The sequence below is a fragment of the Rhinatrema bivittatum genome, chromosome 13, assembly GCF_901001135.1.
Source record: "Rhinatrema bivittatum chromosome 13, aRhiBiv1.1, whole genome shotgun sequence".
Lineage (NCBI taxonomy): Eukaryota > Metazoa > Chordata > Amphibia > Gymnophiona > Rhinatrematidae > Rhinatrema > Rhinatrema bivittatum.
Genome location: NC_042627.1, coordinates 65965442 through 65985757, shown reverse-complemented (window position 1 = coordinate 65985757; position 20316 = coordinate 65965442). Strand labels below are relative to the sequence as shown.

At 46.0% G+C, this 20316-nt stretch overlaps 1 protein-coding gene across 7 annotated transcripts in view; it reads left to right on the top strand.

Moving 5' to 3' along the window:
• PRC1 (protein regulator of cytokinesis 1) overlaps positions 1-20316 on the top strand; it is a 121013-nt gene that overhangs the window by 74819 nt on the left and 25878 nt on the right. For 5 of the 7 annotated variants that reach the window (XM_029574725.1, XM_029574726.1, XM_029574723.1 and 2 more), the window contains one exon: positions 7221-7406. In XM_029574725.1, coding sequence (XP_029430585.1) covers positions 7221-7406 — 186 coding nt within the window. The remainder of the gene's footprint in view (positions 1-7220; positions 7407-20316) is intronic. The other 2 variants (XM_029574730.1, XM_029574727.1) reach the window with 1 other exon arrangement.

The window sequence follows — 20316 nt, the reverse complement described above, 5'->3', positions numbered from 1 at the left end:
GATTTGGGACTGGGCCCTAACACACTCAATGCTTCTACGGGCCACTTATCTAGCAGGCATTCACAACGTAGTGGCGGATTGCCTCAGTCGTCAGTTCCAACCCCACGAGTGGTCTCTGGATCCAGAAGTGGCGACCAAGATCTTTCAACGTTGGGGCCAACCAACAATAGATCTCTTTGCATCACAACTGAACTACAAAGTGAACAATTATTATTCCCTGTTCAAGCAGAGAAACCGCTTACCCAGGGACGCCTTTGCTTGCCACTGGAACTCAGGTCTTCTATACGCGTATCCCCCGATGCCGCTAATAACCAAAACTCTAGTGAAGCTACAACAGGACAAAGGGTCCATGATACTCATAGCCCCGTATTGGCCTCGACAAGTATGGTTCCCCATACCTCTAGACCTCTCGATCAGAGACCCAATTCGCCTGGGCATAGTACCCACTCTCATAACTCGGGGTCGGGGCAGGTTGTATCATCCCAACCTTCAATCCCTATCCCTCACGGGATGGATGTTGAAAGCTTGATTCTACAACCTCTCAATCTTTCAACTAATGTCTCTCAAGTGCTTGTAGCTTCACGTAAACCCTCCACACGAAAACTATCGTGCTAAATGGAACAGGTTTACCACGTGGTGCGCACAAAACAGTGACTTTTTTTTTCCTGCACTATATCTTTATTAGACGATCTATGGCACCTCTCAGACCCTGGTCTACAGACCTCATCTGTAAGAGTACACTTAAGTGCAATCTCAGCTTATCACAATACTGTCGGAGATGCACCAATATCAGTGCAATCCCTCGTTAGTAGATTTGAGAAGTTTAATTCAACTTAAACCCCCACACCAACCACCGGTCACAGGATGGGACTTAAATGTAGTCTTAACGAGGCTCATGCGTTCTCCTTTTGAACCCATGAATTCCTGTGGTGATAAATTTCTCACTTGGAAGACTATTTTCTTAATAGCCATCACATCTGCGAGAAGGGTTAGCGAGTTACAAGCACTTGTCACATACTCACCCTACACAAAATTCCTACATGATCGGGTGGTACTCCGTACACACCCAAAATTTCTCCCCAAGGTAGTCATGGAATTCCACTTGAATCAATCAATCATCTTGCCTACTTTCTTCCCAAAACCACACACTCATCAAGGAGAGAGGGCTTTACACACCTTGGACTGTAAACGTGCGCTTGCATACTATTTAGATCGTACTTCGGCCCATAGGAAATCCACCGAGCTCTTTGTTTCTTTTGATCCAAACAAGCCTGGAAAAGCGGTGGGCAAGCAAACTCTATCTAATTTGCTTGCAGATTGCATACAATTTTGTTATGAAAAAGCAGGCCTTCCTCTCCAGGGGAGAGTAAAGGCTCACTCAGTAAGAGTTCAGTGCCAATAGCTGACATATGTAAAGCCGCAACATGGAGTTCCCTTCACACCTTTGCGGCTCATTACTGTCTCGACAAGGAAGGACGACAAGATTCAGCCTATGGACAATCTGTCTTAAAGAACTTGTTTCCAGTATAATCCCAACTCCTTCCACATCCAACCTTTCGTGATTTCAGGCTGCCTCATCTTTCTCAAAGTACACCAGTTGTGCCTGTTGCACAAGTTGTATGCTATTGGTCCAATACAAGGATGACTCAGCCTGTAGCTCTCTAATCACCCATGTGAGGACTAGCATCCTGCTTGTCCTGGGATAAAGTAAAATTGCTTACCTTGTAATAGGTGTTATCCCAGGACAGCAGGATGTAGTCCTCACGAAACCCACCCACCACCCCACGGAGTTGGGTCCGATAAGTTTTATTTTTGCTAACACTCATTGCTACAAATGAGACTGAAGGGAGACCCCTGTGGCTCGAGGGATCATGGCATGCTGGGCATGCTCAGTAGGCTCAGGTTGCCAGTCAAAAGTTTCTAGAAACTTTGACAAAGTTTTCCGGAATAGGGCTCCCTCAGTGACATCACCCATATGTGAGGACAACATCCTGCTGTCCTGGGATAACACCTATTATAAGGTAAGCAATTTTTCTTTATTGTGCATTGAGTGAAAGAATTTTCTTCGATTAGTCTTAAATGTGCTATTTGCTAACTTCATGGAATGCCCCTAGTCCTTCTATTATTCGAAAGTGTAAATAACAAATTCACATCTACTTGTTCAAGACCTCATGATTTTAAAGTCCTCTTATCATATCCCCCCTCAGCCGTCTCTTCTCCAAGCTGAACAGCCTTAACCTCTTCAGCCTTTCCTCATAGGGGAGCTGTTCCATCCCCTTTATCATTTTGTTGCCCTTCTCTGTACCTTCTCCATCGCAACTATATCTTTTTTGAGATACTGTGTACAATTCTGGTCGCCGCATTCAAGGTATGGTCTCACCATGGAGCAATATAGAGGCATTATGACATTTTCCGTTTTATTAACTATTCCCTTCCTAATTCCTAACGTTCTGTTTGCTTTTTTGACTGCTGCAGCACACTGAGCTGACTATTTCAATGTATTATCCACTATGATGCCTAGATCTCTTTCCTGGGTGGTAGCTCCTAATATGGAACCTAACATCGTGTAACTACAGCAAGGGTTATTTTTCCCTATTATGCAACACTTTGCACTTGTCCACATTAAATTTCAATCTTCCAGTCTTGCAAGGTCCTACTGAAATGTATCACAATCCGTTTGAGATTTCGCTACTCTGATTAATTTTGTATCATCCGCAAATTTGCATGTTATGGAGGCAGTGCATGCAAATTTTCTCATATGCATATTCATTGTGGATATCCTGAAAACCCGACTGGCTGGTGGGCCCCCAGGATAGGGTTGGGGACCACTGTGCTAGAGGGGGGAGGGGCAAAACCCAGGAGTCTGGACTGATCCGTGGTGGTACAGGAACGAAAATTCAGGTAAGAACCAATTTTCTTTTAGAAGACTCTCTCTGAAGTGTCAAGTTGAGCCGGGTAAGCAGGGGATTGGTAGCCCTTCAACAGCTTTATCCTGTAGCAGATCCAGAGGTCTGACAGCCAGGGGTCCTGATTCCTTCTTATCCCCTGAAGGCTCCTTCCCAGAGGTGTTGCCAGGAGCAGGGACGTATTCCTTTTTTTGCTTGAATTTCTTCCTTTGCTGTGGCTGCTGTTTCTTTAAAAAAAAAAAAAAATAAAAAATTACATTTTTCTTCCAGCAGCAACCACTTGGGCTCTTCCTGGTTTGATCATTGGGGCAGGCCTGGGCTGGGGAAGGGAGCAGTGTACTCCTCTGTTCATGGCTTCGGACTGCTCGGGGAGCTGGAGGCTGTGTTGCGCAGTGTTCCCCTCTTCTTCTCCCGTGTGCTGCAATTGCACGATGAGCAGGCCCGGCCACATGGAGTCAAGATGGATCGGACAACGATTTCCCAGCACAGGAAAGCGTCTGACTATTCAGGGAGACGGAGGCTGCATTGGGCAGTGTTCCCCTTCTCTTTTGCGTGCCGCAATTGTGCAGCTTTTGTTCCTCTGCAGCAGGCCCAGCCAAGTGGAGACAATATGGTGCTGACGGCAATTTCCCAGGGCAGGAAAGCTGGTCAAGCCAATGGCCTGGCTCAGAGACAGCTAAATGCAGCGGCAATATACTGTGATTTGTTTCTGGAGGGAGGTAATGAGACTGGTAGGAGAGCCACAGGTTCCCAAGGCCCTGTCAGAATCAATACTGGAAGCCTAAACAGCCTGTCAGGCAGGAGAAGAGCTAGAGCTCGGAAGGTGACCGACTCCTTTCCCCATTTGACTCTGGAGATCCCGGGGGGGGAGGGGGGCGGTTGCGAGCTCTGGGCTGGACAGTGGAGATAATGATATGGAGTTTTCCCTCCGTATTTGGCTTGCTTATGCATAAGGTCTTTTTAGCCAGGAAAAGAACTGGCTGAGAGAGCATTTGTCAGCTGCAAAGATGCTGAGGGATTCTGGCCAGGGGGTCAGGGGACCAGCTTTGCCGGCTGGGCCTGGCAGCTCGGATGATTCGGACTTGGATGACCCAGAAGATGGTCTGGGGGTTGGTCTGGGGGTGGATCAGGATGACCCAGCAGATATAATGGCGTTTGCATGGACCATCTGTGGCTAGCATGCTGAAGTGTACTGTGTTGAGGATTGTGCCAGCAAAATCCATCAGTCTCCCACATTGAAGCACCCAGAGACCAATGCACAGGGCCTCCTGATGCAAGGCATGTCAAGGTACCTGAAGCTGATGCATTTTCAAACTGTCAAAGTAACCGTACTCAATGCATGTGACATCCAAGCGTTCAAAGCCTGCAGTCCTGGCACAACTGATGCATGGTGCATTGCACATTTCTTCCTTGAAGCCCTCAACACCAATTCCCTTGATCATAAGCAGTTGAAGCATTCATCACGCAATGATAGTTCTCAAGGCAATCAACACTGTGTTCAATTCATTCATAGCATTTTATACCCTCTTCGAATCTGGGAAACTCTAAGCATTCTAGTGCTTTGTCTCATAGCAGTTCTCACAGGGATTCCTGATCTGGAACCGCCACCTCTGCAAAATGCACTTCCATGGGCTCTAAGGGTTTTTGGAACTTGCTCAATCCTCAAAAGATGGCAATGCCAGTCGAGGCTATACTTCACGCTGCCCAACTTTTGTTAGGACTACTGGTGATCTCTTATGCCTCTCGCTCCTGATAACCAGGGTGCTTCCAGTGTTGCACCTATTGAGCCAGGATTTTTGCAAAGTGCCAAATCCTATCTGCTCCATTTTTTTTTCCTTTTTAAAACACGAGCCTCAATCATGGAATTTGAGGACGTGCCTCCATTGCATCATCCATTGACCAGATGGCAGATTCCATCCGTTCTTATTTCTTCCCAGTCCTGGGAGCCAGATGAGTCTTCAACTTATTTTCTCCACCTTTAGTCAGGTAGCAGTTGTGGTGTCCCTGATATCTCTTAAGAGACTGGTGCTTCTTCCCAGATGACTCATCCTTATCAGTTATAGCAGCATCTTCCTGATCAGCAAGTGCTACTCATTTCTTTGCCACCTCTGAGGCACTACCCATAGTCTTATTTGGAACATTCCAACATCAGTCAGGAATCCCCTTGGAGATCTAAAGAAGGCTTGATAGGAATGTCATCAGACCCTCCCCAATCGCTTCCTGAGTATTCTTTCCTGCTAGAAGATATGACTTGTTCCTGGAAAAGATGGGAATGGAGGTAGATATCAAGGCTGCGGATCCATGGGCACAGGTCATGGGCCTATTGCAGATATTAAACATTCTTTTGGGCACTCTGGCTGTTCCCTCTCATCTAGTGTTGGAGTCCATCCAATCACAGAAATGGGAGACACCAATCTCTGGGCCTATGGCAGCAAGAAAATTAGATGTCAAGTACCATATGTAAGTCACTGACCCTTGGGGTAGTCCAATTGCCACACCAACTGGTGGTTGTAGAATCTGTACGGAAGGCAAAAAAGATGAGAATATTCTAATTGAGCCCTAGGAAAGCATTATCACCTCCAATTTTTTGCCAAGAAGGTTGCTCACAACTCATGTCGGACACAAAACAGTTCTACGTGTACAAAAATTAAAACCCTTTATCTGTGTTTCTGAAATACCTCGCGTGAAAAGTGATCTTCCTTATGGCGGTCTCCTCTGACCATAAGCTCTGTTTCACTAACCTCCATATCAATTTTTCACAGCAGGGTGCTTCTTCGCACTCACCCCAAGTTCCTGCCTAACATAGTATCTTTGTACTACTTGAACTAGTTCAAGTTTTGCTGACTTTCTTTCCATGTCCTCATGCACATGAGGGTGAAACATCTCCATTCTCTGAACTGCAAGAGGACTCTGACATTGCCGAACTTCTCAGTTGTTTTTCTTATGACCCAAACAATACTGCTTTGACAGCACACACGATTTCAGCCTGTATTCAGCATTTCTGCTCCGCAGTATAACTTGACTTTTCCAACCCTGTCAGAGCCATGGCAACTTCTGCAGCCCATTTACAGAATGCCACAAAGGGAGAGATCTGCAAAGCTGACAGTCTTCGGTATACACGTTCACTCCCACTACTGTCTGGATGGTCACTTGACAGCTGCTGGTGGATTTGGTCAAGCAGTTCTGCAAAGCTCAATGTCAGTGGGTTCTAGTTTGCAAAACAAAATGTTAAATGAAGCTGCAACCCTCAGCTTGGGACTCCCCACTGGTCTTGGCTTATTAGCCTGCTTATTGACAGAAAGTTTACAGTAAGCAAACAGTTTTCTGTTGATAACAGGATGAATTAGCCATGAAATACCCTCCCTAGAGAGTAGATTTCTTGGCTTTCTAGCTATGTGAGACTGAGACTTGTTAGGCAACACCCACATGGGAACTCCCATATATGCTTGGGGAGAGAAGTGCATTCAGAACCGTTGGATGTCACCTACTGGTAATGACTAATTAATTTTTGCTCTCTACGGAAAAGTTTACAGTAAGGAAGCTTGCTCTACTTTGCCTCCATCTGCTGATAGAGGGAAATAAGTCACTTGTCTGGACTGGTGTTGCAGGACTAAAGAAACAAAATAACAAGCAAGACTTAAATTTGTTCTTATTAAATTTGTTCTTATGTAAGCTGCAGGAAATGGGAGTGCAGGGTTTTTGTTGGGTGGGAAGGGCAGAGAAGTGAGCAACTTAATCTGGATACAACAAATCCTAGCCAGTGTTATAAACTTTCATATTATATTAAATGAGTTTGCCTTTAATTCCATACTACCAGCTGGGAGCTGCAAACTTTTATTCTCATGGCCAGATTAGGTTGAATAACTTAATTTTTATTGGTGGGAGAGGGACTGTGCCAAATACTTCTCCTAAGGTAGTGGCATCCAGCTCAATACTTGAAACCTAGCTAAAAGGTTTTGTTTTTCTGGATATCCTCAATTGAATTATAATTGTATATGTCCAGTCTCTGATGTATGAAATATATTTTCCCTCTTCGTTGTGAATTTCCTGAAAACCAAACTTATTGACTTGGGCCTATAGTTAGGTTCAAACTATGCCCTGTGGCAGTACCTACTGATTGTCCATAATTAGTGGCATTAAAAATGACTAGTCAAGGATCTGTAACCTGGAGGTTGCTGCAGTACATGTAAATAAGAGTATGCAATTGAAGGAAAATGATAGATGAGCCTGATGGTTTCTTAATTAGTGAAAAACGATGTACAGAGCCTTGCAGTATCGGCAATAGTGTTAACTTTTTCTGTCTTCTTTCTGTAGCCTGGACAGATTGTTCGAACGCCTTCTCGTGTGATAAAGACACCCAGGAAGGGACAGCTGGAGAGCAACAAAGAGAACATGTCACAGTTAAATGGAACCGCCCTGAGTGGTGGGTGCCTCCAAACAGCCCCTTCCCAGTGTAACCTGGCCATTAATCCTGTTGCCAGCACCTATTCTGAGTTTGCGGTAATTCACTTTTTCTAAAAACATCTACCAATCTCTGGGCAGCACACAGTCAGGGAGTGCATGGGGTGAAACTCTTATGTTGTAAAAATCTATTGTGGTAGCAATAATTAAAATGGTATTATGGAAATACTTGGTTGACATACAACCAGGTATTTCTAAGCACAGCCACTATTTACAAAGTGCACTTGACTGGGTTATTCACATTTTCTCTTATTTATAAATTTACTTGTTGCTTATTGAAATTTCTAAGCGATTTAGAAATGCTCGTTTATAGATTTGTCATCTTTTTGTCAATCAAAAAAACAATCAATTGCGTACACAGAACATACCACTGTCCGACTGGCTGTTTATTACCGAAAGAACTGAGACCTACTAAGGACTACTTGTTAAATACCAAAAGCCTGCTCAAATAAGAATGCCTTCACCATTTTTCTAAAGGTTGTTAATGCTGGTTCGCTCTTTATTTGAAACGGAAGAGCATTTCAGAGGGTTGGTCCCTGAGTGTAAAACAAGCATTCTCTTGACTAATCTAGGCAAACTAGTTTAAATGAAGGGATATTGAAAAGCATTTGAGAAGCTGAAGGCAAGGTTTGCACTGGGCAATATAGTTTTAAAGCTGCATTTACGTTACATGGGGCAATGCCTTTGATTCCTTTAAAACCCTAGTTAGTATCTTGAATGTTTTCGAACAAATGGGTAACCAATGATTGACCAGATAAGGTGTGATGTGGTGAAAGGTTGGAATTCACTCAATTCTTATAGCTGAATTCTGAATATATTGCAGGGCTCGGAAGATGTTTTGAGGTAGGCCTAAGTAGAGTGAATTACAGTAATCCACTGCTGACATCACAAGGGAATGAATGACTGTTTTCAAATCTGCATCTTTGTGAAACGGTCGTATTAACATTTGTAACTTGAAATGAGTGTGACTACTTTTTAAATTTGTGGATGAAGGGTTAATCTCATGTCCATAACTAATTATTCCTAGATTTCTTCTGTTTTTCTTTTCAAAACATTTTGAGCCCAAATTAAAATTGAGTTTTACATTTAGGAGATATCCACTGCCTGGCTACTTAACAGTGAATCTGGGTGCCATTTAAAACTTCAGTTGGCATATAAAATAGAAATTATATTCTCTTCTTACAGAATTGTATGGTTCCCTTTCTTCCTGCCTGATTTGCTCAAAAATCATTATTTAGCAAGAACTTGTATTCAAATTCTCCAAAAGGTTTTTTTTGGCTGGCCTGGTAGCTCAGTGACAAGTGCTGGGCACAGCCAAAGAAAGGTCCCTGATCTGATTCCTGGATCAGGTCTTCTGTACCCTGGGTTGATTGGGATTGCCACAGAGGTAGTGTTTATAATCCCTGGGAGGAAAGGGATTATTAAACTGTTGGGGATGACACCCTGTAGTCAGATTTAGAGCCCATGATGCAGGGTTCCAGAAGAAGCCATGGTGTGTGACTCCCAGCCTCAGGGCTGTTGCTGCAGTAACTAGAATAGAAACAAAGGGGTCTATTTAAGGCTACCAAATTTGATAAATGTCAGCTATCCCACCAATCTATGGAGGTCAAATCCACTCTTGAGAGCCAAGCGTTCCTGGGTGCCAAGGAATGGGTCCCTGGGGAAGGAGCACAGAGCGATTGGACACTTTTCCAGGAGCCATGCTCATTGCCCACACAGCCTGCTGTCAACTCTATATGAGCCGGTACTCGCAGCACGTCTAGAAGCAGGTAGAGAAGGTAGCTGAACTGCCTCAACAGCAGCAGGACACCCTCATGTTGCTAGTGCATAAGGAGCTGGAGTATGGAAAACATGAGGTCCGAGCAACCTATGATGTTTTTGAGACATTGAGGATTTCTGCAGCAGGAATTGGTGCCTGCAGAATAACATGGCTGCAGGCCTTGGATCTCTGACAGGAGGTACAGGAACAACTCACTGATGTGCTGTGTACCAGGGAGAATCTCTGAGAGAGGGTGAGGGACGTGGTGGCCCAGCTCTGGGACCACCATTACCATGCAACCCGAGGCATTGTCCCAACCCATCAACCAGGCCCCACCGCCGGACACCCACCGAGCCGGACCGAGACTTCGCCCCTCTCACCTCTTGCGCCAAGAGACAGATCCTTGGAGGCCGCGCTGCTGCCCCCCAGCCTGACAAGGCCGCGATTGGGCCCGCATGGGGAAACAACCTCTGAGCCGACCCCCGGCCCGACGGGACAGTGATTGGGCCTGTGCCCATTTGACTGCCTGCCTCCATAGAAAAGATCCCGGCTCTGACCAAGGCATCATCGAGGTGCGCAGAGGGACAAGATTTAAACCATGATGGTGAGCCGTAGGTGCTGCGCACCGAAGGAGCGCGACTAAGGGGCCTGCCCCTTAATGCACCCCTTTGTGTCTCCGCCCCCATCCTCAGAAAATATCGATGGACAGCACGCACAATAAGTCTACCAGCACTGCCTCAACGTCCACAGCTATCAACACACCTTGTACTTACTAATACTCTCCCGTGCGTTGCATCTGAGCACCACCCAACCGCTCCTTGCTGCTGGTGCAGACCCGCTGGGGTCCAGGAGCCAACAGCCGCCGCTATCACCACCCAAAATTCTACATGACCTACCAACCGACGTCACGCGCTCCTGCCACTGGACTAGACTGAGGACTTCACCCCGTTGACACCCTCCAAGCCCCGGTGAGCCCACAAAAAGCAGACACAGACTCAGGCCTGCCCCATTGTGCGCCCCTTCATGCACCCTGCAGCACAACCCCCACAATGGAGACCAACTACAATCCTCAACCACCCTACTGCACCTGCATCACACACAATAGATAGAACCTACCTCTACGCCGCCGATGCCTCTCAAACATCCCCACAAACCCAAATACCCACATGGCAGCACTATGAATCCTATCACTCTTCCTGAAACGCCCAACCTGTCACCAAGAAAATTCCTATACTGGACAACCACCCAGACATCCTCTTCATCACAGTCATGGCTCAAAAACTCCGACACCACACTAATAAACCAACTCTCTCATTCAACATATCTTCTCATTCCCTAGACCAAAAAAAAAAAAGTGGCCTAGTCCTCCTAGCCTTAAAAAAAAAAAAAAAAAAAACTCAAACTCACTCACCATCCCATAAACTTACCTCCAGCCCTGGAAATAGGCCTCTTTAAAACAAAAAAAACCCCTTCAAATCATGCTGCTATACTCTCCGAACAAATTAACATAGACATACCTGCAATTATCTTAGGAGACTTCAACCTCCACATGGATGCCACTCCCCTCCTGCCCCCATGCAAACTCCTTATGGACACCATGACAGCAATTGGATTCAAACAAATCATCAACTCACCAACCCAGAGATCAGGCCACACCCTCGACCTCATATTTATCAACAACAAAGTATCAAGCACCAACAGTCCACCCACAGCAACCAGCATTCCCCGGTCTAATCACAAACTTATTCAGGGCACACTCCAACTGTAAACCAACCTCAGAGAAACCCAAAATACCAAAAAATTCATCCAATTCCGTGAACAATGCTCCAGCGAAGACCTAACAGAAACCCTCCACAACGCCCTAAAATCCCTAGATCTCAACGATGAAAACATCACCAACTCCGAAATCGCAAAATCTAAATGCCCAATCATCACAAAAGAAATCAATACTGACAAAACCCCACAAAACACCATGGTACAAACCAGAACTGAAAAACACCAAGCGACTACTCATACAAGTAGAGAAAAAATGGAGAAAACACCCAACCCTACACTACATATACAGAACAGACACCGACAAAGCCAAACGAGAATATTACGCAAAGAAAATCCACGACCACCAGTTTAACCCCAGAGCCCTATTTGACATTGTATCCAAACTGACGCAACTAATCCACCACCCACCCAATACGGAAAGCCCACAAAAGACATGTGAAACACTTGCCCAGTTCTTCACCGATAAAATCAGAAACTTAATAGCATCAACTCCCCAAACAAACAAGGAAATGCTTAACCATCTGCCCACAGCAGCCTCCACATGGACCAACTTCGTGCTCATAGTCTCAACTGAAGTTAAAAAAAAAAAAAAAAAAAATTATACAAAAAATAAACCCAGCCTCCCACCCACTTGACCCCATCCCAGTCAAAACCCTAAAACGAATCCCAGAAGCCATAGCCAAACAATTGCAGACAAAAAACCTCAATTGGATCCCTCCGACCCACCAAATTACTGACCCATCTCAAATCTGTCCTTCATAGTGAAGATCCTGGAAACTCGCAAACCAACTCTCCAAATACCTGGAAACCCACAAAATACTATACCCCACTCAACATGGCTTCAGGAAGTCACACAGCACTAAAACACTCCTACTACCCCTTGCAGACACAGCATTCAGAGGTCTAGACGCCGGTCACTCCTACCTACTGATACTCCTGGACATTTCGGCCGCCTTCGATACCATCAACCACGACATCCTATTAGCTCGACTAAGGGAGATTGGACTAGGTGACACCACCTTAAAATGGTTCACCTCCTACCTATCAAACAAAACATACAAAGTAAGAATAAATACCAGCGAATCAAGACAATTTCCCCTCCCACACGGCGTACCACAAGGATCATCACTCTCCTCCACCCTTTTCAATATTTACATGCTCCCCCTCTGCAAACTCCTCTCCAGCCTGAACCTCTCCTTCTACGTCTACGCAGATGACGTACAAATTCTCCTCCCCATGAAGGAAAACATCCAAAGCACTCTACTTCAATGGAAGTCCACGCAACCCAAATAAAACAAACTCCTTACTCGGATATCACTCTCACTCAACCACATGAAAACCGAAATACTATTCATAACAAACAAACCCTCCACAAAGAACACCCATGACCTCCCGAGCACACAAACAATCAATTCATATCCACGGTAAAATACCTAGGAATCACTCTAGACTCTGAACTTAACCTAAAAAAACACATTAATGTAACAATAAAAGAGAGCTATTTCAAACTACAAGTCCTCAAAAAAAAAAAACAAAAAAAAAAAAAACTCAAACCCCTCCTCTTCAAACAAGACTACCGGACAGTACTGCAATTACTCATACTCTGCAAGCTGGACTACTGCAACTCTCCTCCTCGGACTCCCAGCATCCACCCTCAAACCTCTTCAATACTGCAAAATGCAGCAGCCAGATCTCTCTCAAACGCTCCACCCTCAAAGACCTCCACTGGCTCCCCATAACCTATAGAATACAATACAAAGCCCTAACCCTTTTGCATAAGACCAACAATGAGAAGAACGAATGGCTAAAGGACACCCTCCACACCCACAAATCCCAAAGAGACCTCCAATCTAAGAACACCGGCCTGCTGGCAATCCCATCCGCCAAATTGGCCCATCGTACTGCAACCAGGGAACGCACCATCTCAATAGTTGGCCCCTCAATATGGAACAAGCTACCCACACAACTCAGATTAGAACCCTCAACCCAATCCTTTAAGAAAACTCTACAAACCTGGCTATTCCAGAAAGTCTTCCAACCCATGCACAAATAACACCACATGATCACCCTATCTCCCCCCCCCCCCCCCCATTCGCCCGATGTAAGTCAAGCATATTCCATCTGTTAAGTTAGTTTCTATGTAAATCAAACTTAAATTCCAATTTAAGTTTCTATGTTAAAATGTGATAATAATGACACTGTCATATTATACCGTGAGTTATTTCTGTAAACTGATGTGATATGCCAAATTGAATGTCAGTATAAAAAAGACAAAATCATAAGACCCTGCAAGAACTCTCCACCAGCACTCTGGACCAGTCTTCCTCTAGGAGGTTGGAGAGATCAGGGTAGAGGAAGTTTTTTTTTCTTTCGCCAGAGGAAATACTATCCTCCATCCCCTTGCTCCCATCAACAGCATTGGGGCTCCCACAGCCATCCCAGGCAGCAGAGAGCCCCTAAGCCCCAGCCAGTGCCTTAGTCAACTCCAGGGACGGGTTTTTGACTTGGTCATAGGAAGTGTTAGGCCGGTTGCCTGTACCTGGGACACTGGACCTTCCGGTAGGGGGCTGAATACAATGTTTTGTGAACCAGTGTCCCAGTATAATCTTAGATTGGTGGATTCTCTCCATTGCCCACCAAGGGTACCAATTGAACCCATTGGATGTCCTGCCAAGTTGCCCTCCGAGCCCATTTTGGGGGCCAGTAGCACATCAGAGGTACTTCTCCCTCTTAACGGCCAGAGCAGTCAAGACTGTTTACCAAGGCAAAGAGGGTGGGGATTTTACTCCAGGTACTTCATGATTCCAAAGAAAACAAGGACTTATCCCATCCTAGACCTACAGGCCTTGAACAAATTTGTGAAAAATTCAAGATGGTTTCCCTGGGCACCTTGATTTCCCTTTTGCAAAAAGAGGACAGGCTTTGCTCCCTTGATCTAAACACTTACATTCATATTGAGATCTTACCCAGTTACAGGAAGTATCTCCAATTTTGTGGTGGGAAAACAGCACTTCAGTACCAGGTGTTGCCATTCGGGCTAGTGTAAGCTCCACAGCCTTTACAAAATGCCTAGCTGTGGTGATGGTGCATGTTTTCCCAAAACTAGATGATTGGTCAAGAGCACATCTCAGGCAGGGGCATCTACCCAAAGTCCCATCTCAGCCTGTCAACTCAATTGGACTTCATAACCCTGCTAGACACGGCTGAGGCTAAGGCTGGCCTTCCTCATCAAAGGGCTATCACTTTGTCGAACATCGCATCAGGGATTCAGCAGAGCCAGCAGGTGTTAGCCTAGCACATGTTGAGACTGTTGGCCCTTATGGCCGCAACAATCTGTGTCACTCCCTTGACACGATTACATATGTGCAGAGCCCAATGTAACCTGAGATTGCAGTGGCGCCAGGCCATGCAGAACCTCCAGGATTGCATCAAAATCACCTCACCCCTTCAGGAGTCGTCGTCCTGGTGGCAGGTTCTTTTAAATCTGAAATGGGGAATATCTTTTCGGAGCCCTCCTACCCAAACTGTCCTAACTACAGATGAAGCCACCCTGGTCTGGAGAGCTCAGGTAGATTGGCTCAGCTCCCAGTGCCTCTGGTCTGCTCAAGAAAGCTGTTAAATCAACTTCCTGGAGCTTTGAGCAATTGGGTATACGCTATGGGCTTTCAGAGATCGGCTGTCCAACAAAGTTGTCCTGATCCAGACTGACAACCAGGTAGTGATAGGATATGTGATAGGATAAGGTACGGGATTGTACCTTCTGTGTCAAGAAGCAGTCCAGATCTGCTTGTGGGCCCTGTCCCAGGGGATGGTGCTCAGAGCCATGTACCTGGCCCAATGGAGAATGTGGTAGCAGACAGACTGAATCGTGCCTTCACGAGTGGTCCCTGGACCAGGCGATTGCGAATCAGATATTCCACCTCTGGGGGAGCCCGGACAGGGATCTATTCACATCCCCTTGCAACAGGAAGGTACCCCAGTTCTGCTCCCTGTAAAGGTCAGACGGCAAACCAGTCTTGGACACAGTTGGCTGACATTGGAGCAAGGATCTTCTGAACACACATCCTCAGAGTCCCTTAGTGGTGCTGACTTTTGAAGCTTCATGAGGACAAAGGGACTATGATAGTCATAGCCCCTTATTAGCTGAGATAGGTCTGGTTTCCATTCCTTTGGTCTCCAGGTTAACAACTCTCAATCAGTCTGGGGACTTCCCCAGATCTCATCATGTAAGATTAAGGCAGATTGCAACATCCCAATCTTCAGGCCCTGGTGAGCTCAGCTTGGATGTTGAAAGATTAGTTCTGCATCTCTGAGGATGTCTCTCTGGACCTGGTGTCTTCTAGAAAGCCTTTCACTAGAAAGTCCTACTGAATGAAGTGGATGCTTTCCATGTGGTGTGAGCAGATCCATTCTCCTGCCCCAAACAAACTGCTTGATTACCTTATACACCTGTTGGGAGGCTGGTGGAAAAACCAACTCTATTAGCGTTCATCTCTGCAATTGGCGCATACCACCAGGATAGTTGTACGTGTTATGCTAGACCTTCAATTGAAGCCTCCCCTAAGGCCGCCTCCTGTGTCTTTGGACCTCAACGTGGTGTTAGGTCAGCTGATAAAAGCTCCTTTTGAGCTGCTGTGCTCCTGTGACCTAAAGATCCTGACCTGGAAGGTCATATGTTTGGTGGTAGTTACCTGAGCATGCAGGGTCAGCGAGCTCCAGGCCTTATTGACTTATTTATTTATTTGGCACTTTTATATACCGATATTCTTGTAAACAAGTTACAAATCACCTCGGTTTACATTTTAACAATAACCTTTGCACAAGGATACATTACATAGAACAGGGAACAGACTTATCCACCTTACACAAGTTTCATCATGACAGGGTGGTTTGCGCATGCACCCTTAGTTCCCATCTAAGGTGCTGGTGAACTTCCATCTTAACCAGTCTGTCTTCCTGTCAACGTTCTTTCACAGGGCCCATTTGTACCAAGGCGAGCAAACCCAGCACAGTTTGGACAGCAAGTGAACATTAGGTTTCTATCTGGAGCAGACAGAAGCCCATAGACAGTCCACCCAACTATCGAGCCGATACAGTAAAAAACACGGGAGAGCAGGCGAGCGCCCGCTCTCCTGTGCGCGATATAGTAAATAAATTTATTTACATTAGGCCCAGCGATAAAAAGAGGCACTAGGGACACTAGCGCTTCCCTAGCGCCTCTTTTCAGACAGGAGTGGCAGCTGTCAGCGGGTTTGACAGCCGACGCTCAATTTTGCCAGCGTCTGTTCTTGAGCCCGCTGACAGCCACGGGTTCGGAAATCAGACGCCGGCAAAATTGAGCGTCCGGTTTTCAACCTGCGAACCGTGGGCCTATTTCAACTTTTTTACTTTTTTAAACTTTCGGGACCTCTGACTTAATATCGCCATGATATTAAGTCAGAGGTTAGGGTAGGCGCTAATTTCTGAAAGTAAAATGTGCGGCTTGGCTGCACATTTTACTTAGTGAATTGCGCGAGAATACCTAATAGGGCCATCAACATGCATTTGCAATTTGCATGTTGCGGGCGCTATTAGGTTCGGGGGGGGGGGGGGGGGGGTTGGACGAGCTATTAACCCTTACTGAATAAGGGGTAAGTTAGTGCGTCAAACGCGCGTCCAAATGCTGGCTAACAGTGTGCTCCATCGGAGCGCACTGTACTGTATCGGCCTGTTTCTGGGGTAGAACCTAATTTGGGTAGCGTGGACCCTGATAACGTTCGGGATCAAGCATCCTCGGCTGGTCCCCTTTTGTGTCCTAAATGAACTGGGTATTAGAGTCCTAGGCTGATTTGGACCACGAGGGAGTGGATCCAGTCATATGGGGATTGAGAGGGCCTGCGAAGGCAGTCCCCTTCCACAAGTCTGTGAAGGAATTCGCGTTTTGGGAGTGGGAGATTCCAAATATAGGTTTGAAGGTTGGCAGATCCATGGATAAGCTGTATCCATTGCTGGAAGACACTTTGGGTCTTTTGCGGATGCCAAAAGTGGATGCTTCAGTTTCAGCAGTGATGAAGACAATTCTGGTTGCAGGATAGGAAGTTGGAGGTATACTTAAGATCTTTTAGGTATCTGTGATAGGTATTCACGCTGCTGCATGTAGCAATTTTATGCTCTGGGCTGGATTGCGCTGGGTACAGCAATTGCAATCCGATAAGTCATTATTCCCGGAGGGGACAAAGCAGGCCGAGACACTGGAGGTCGTGGTGGCCTACAGTGCAGATGCCTTATATGATCTCATATGCACTTCCTCTCGATCTATGATGTCAAATCTCCGCTAGAAGGCTTCTGTGGTTAAGTAACTGGTCTGTGGATGTTTGCTCTCTCAGCTGGGATTGCTTCCTTTTAAGGGGAAGCTGCTTTTTGGTGAGGACTTTAAGGAACTTGTGAAGCTTCTTAGAGACCAAAAGGGACAAGCCGAAGGTCGGCAGAGGTTTCTCTTTGGCATGGGCTCATTTCTGGTTGAAGCGACGTTCCCAGCAGTCTTGTCCTTCAGGAGGAGGTCAGAGACAAGGTGCCAGGAGGCAGTAGTCTTGGAATAAGTCCTTTCAATGCTGTAGACAATCAGAAAAGGTATCTGTCAGGGATCCTCCATTTCCAAGTCCTCCCAATGAAGCGAGGCCAGCCCGCTCTTCTATTCTAAGAATCGGAGGTCATTTAACATTTTTTCTTGGAGTGGGCCAAGGTCAGATCAGTGGGTCTTAAATGTAATAGAGCACATTTACACTTTAGAATTTGCACGTCTATTAAAGGATTTGTTTGTAAAGTCCTCTTGCACTTATGAGCAGAAAAGACATGTGGTTTGAGAAACTCAGTCAACTACATCTGTTGGGGGCCACCATCCCAATACCAGTCGAGGAGCAGGGAACAGGAAGGTATTCATTTATTTTGTGGTCCCAAAGAAGGATGGTGCTTTTTGCCCAATTCTGGATTCAAAGAAGGTGTATGTGGTGCTCAAGGTACCTCATTTTCAGATGGAAATGTTGAAGTCCGTGATCGTTGCAGTGCACAAAAATGATTTTTTGGCTTCTCTAGATTTGACTAAGGCATATTTCCACATTCCAATTCACCCGGATCATCAAAAGTTTCTCAGGTTCATGATTCTCGGAGATCATTTTCAGTTTTACAGACCTTTATAAAGGTGATGGTCACAGTGGCAGTAGTTTGGTAGGAGGGCGTCCTCGTTCACCCATATTTGAATGACTGATTCACACAAAGTCAGAGGACCTTTGTCATTGGGTAGTTGCAGTAGTGCTGCAGTGCTTACAGTCCCTGGGCATGGATGAGACCTTGCACAAGAGCCAGCTGGTGCTGTTTTAAGTTCTGGAATTCATGGGAGCGTTCTTAAACACCAGTCTCTGGAGTCTTTCTTACTGAGGAGTGGATCATCAAGATCATGAGACAGATTGGCAGGTTGCTAAGCAGGGAGGTTCCCAGGGTGTGGGATTATCTGCAATTTCTTGGTTCTATGGCTTCTGCTTTGGAATTAGTCCCTTGGCATTCATTCATATGCGATCAGTCGGCCTTGCTCTCCAGGTGGAGCCTAGTATCTGAGCAATTTCATCTACCGCTGCCTCATATGGAAAGCGCCAGGTCGAGTCTGGAGTGGTGGCTGTATCAGGACAATTTGGGCTGCAGGAGGCCTTGGAGGTCCTGAATTGGATTGTAGTCATAACAGATGCCAGCCTCTACGGTTGGGGGGCTGTGTCAGGCTCAAGTTCCGCAGGGGCACTGGTCTACAAAGGGACATCATGGTCCATCAACTGTCTAGAGGCTATAGCGGTGCAGTGCATCTAGCATTGCAGGCCTTCCTCTTGTTCAGGGCAGGCCAGTGAGTTTTGTCAAACAATGCGACATTGGCTTACATCAACCGGCAGGGTGGTACCAAGAGTTGGGCAGTGGCACAGGAGGCCCACGAGTTAGTCCACTGGGCAGAGCGCCGTCTGGAGACACTGGCAGCTTCCCACATAGCAGGGTGCAGGTGGATTTCCTCAGCAGCAGCTGGACCCTGGGAAATGGGAGTTGTCATAGGAAGCCATGCTCCTGATTTGTCACAGGTGGGGAGGCCCTTGCATGGATTTCATGGCAATGTTGAAGAATGCCAAGTCTCCGCGGTTCTTCAGCCGAAGAAGGGAGCATGAGGCAGAAGGAGTCGACGTCGAAGGATCTTACTTTAAAGATTGTTTTTCTTGTGGCAATTTGTTCGGCTAGGAAGATTTTGGAGCTATAAAAGCCCTTTCTGGTAGAGATCCTTTCCTAAAGTTTCCAGATTAGGTGGTCTCGTTGTGTACGGTGCCTTCCTTTTTTCCGAAGGTTGTTTTGTCCTTTCCCTTGATTCAGTCCATGGAGTTACCAGCCTTTCCAAATTTGGATAGGACAGTTGCATTGGATAAGGAGTTGAGGTGTCTAGATATGAAACGAGCACAGTTGTGGTATCTGGAGGTCACTAATAGCTATGGAGTGTCCGATCATATTTTCATTCTCTTGAGAAGTGCAAAGAAGGCAGAAGGCTTCAAAATCGACCATAGTGCAGTGGTTGAAGGAGGCCATGGTTTTGGCAATCACTTTTGTATAGGACTGTCAGTGCCTCAGGGTCTGAGCTCACTTGACTCTGTCGTAAGTGGTATCCTGGGCTGAATGTCAGTGTCACCACAAGAGAGTTTGAAGGACAGCTACTTGGAAGTCATTGCATACTTTTTTTTTCCAAGTATTATCATCTGGATATACAGACGCCAGAGTCTATGAACTTTGAAAGCATGCCTGGAACATGACTCTTGTAGTCCCACCTGGTTTAGGGAATCTTAGGTACATCCCAGGAATCTGGACTGATCTGGGTATGTACAGGGAAAATAAAATTGGTTCTTACCTGCTAATTTTTGTTCTTATAGTACCACAGATCAGTCCAGAGTCCTGCCTGGGTTTGGAAAGTCCGCTCAATCTGTGGTTTTTTGTAATTAAGCTGAAGGATTTTCAACTGGGTTTTTCTGGCTAAGGTGATGGTTGTGCATTCTGCCTTCTATGGTTATAAGGGTTGTTTAGATTAAGCGGTTCCTTTTTTCCTCCTGCTCGTTCGGTGGGAGATGTTTGTTTAAGTTACATTGTGTTTTGGGATAGTTTTCCATTTTGGCTTGGATACAGATAAATACTGAGGGACTGCAGGTAGCACACCAGGTTAAGTACAGTGTCAGTAAAACTTTATCTCCATCTGCTGGAAGGGAGGCAAAACCCAGGAGTCTGCGCTGATCTGTGGTGGTACAGGAACGAAAATTAGCAGGTAAGAATCAACTTTCCTATGTCCTCTGTCTGGTCTCCTGACACCCATGTGTGAGGACTAACCTGCTGTCCTTGGAGAACACCTGTTACAGGTAAGCAACTCTG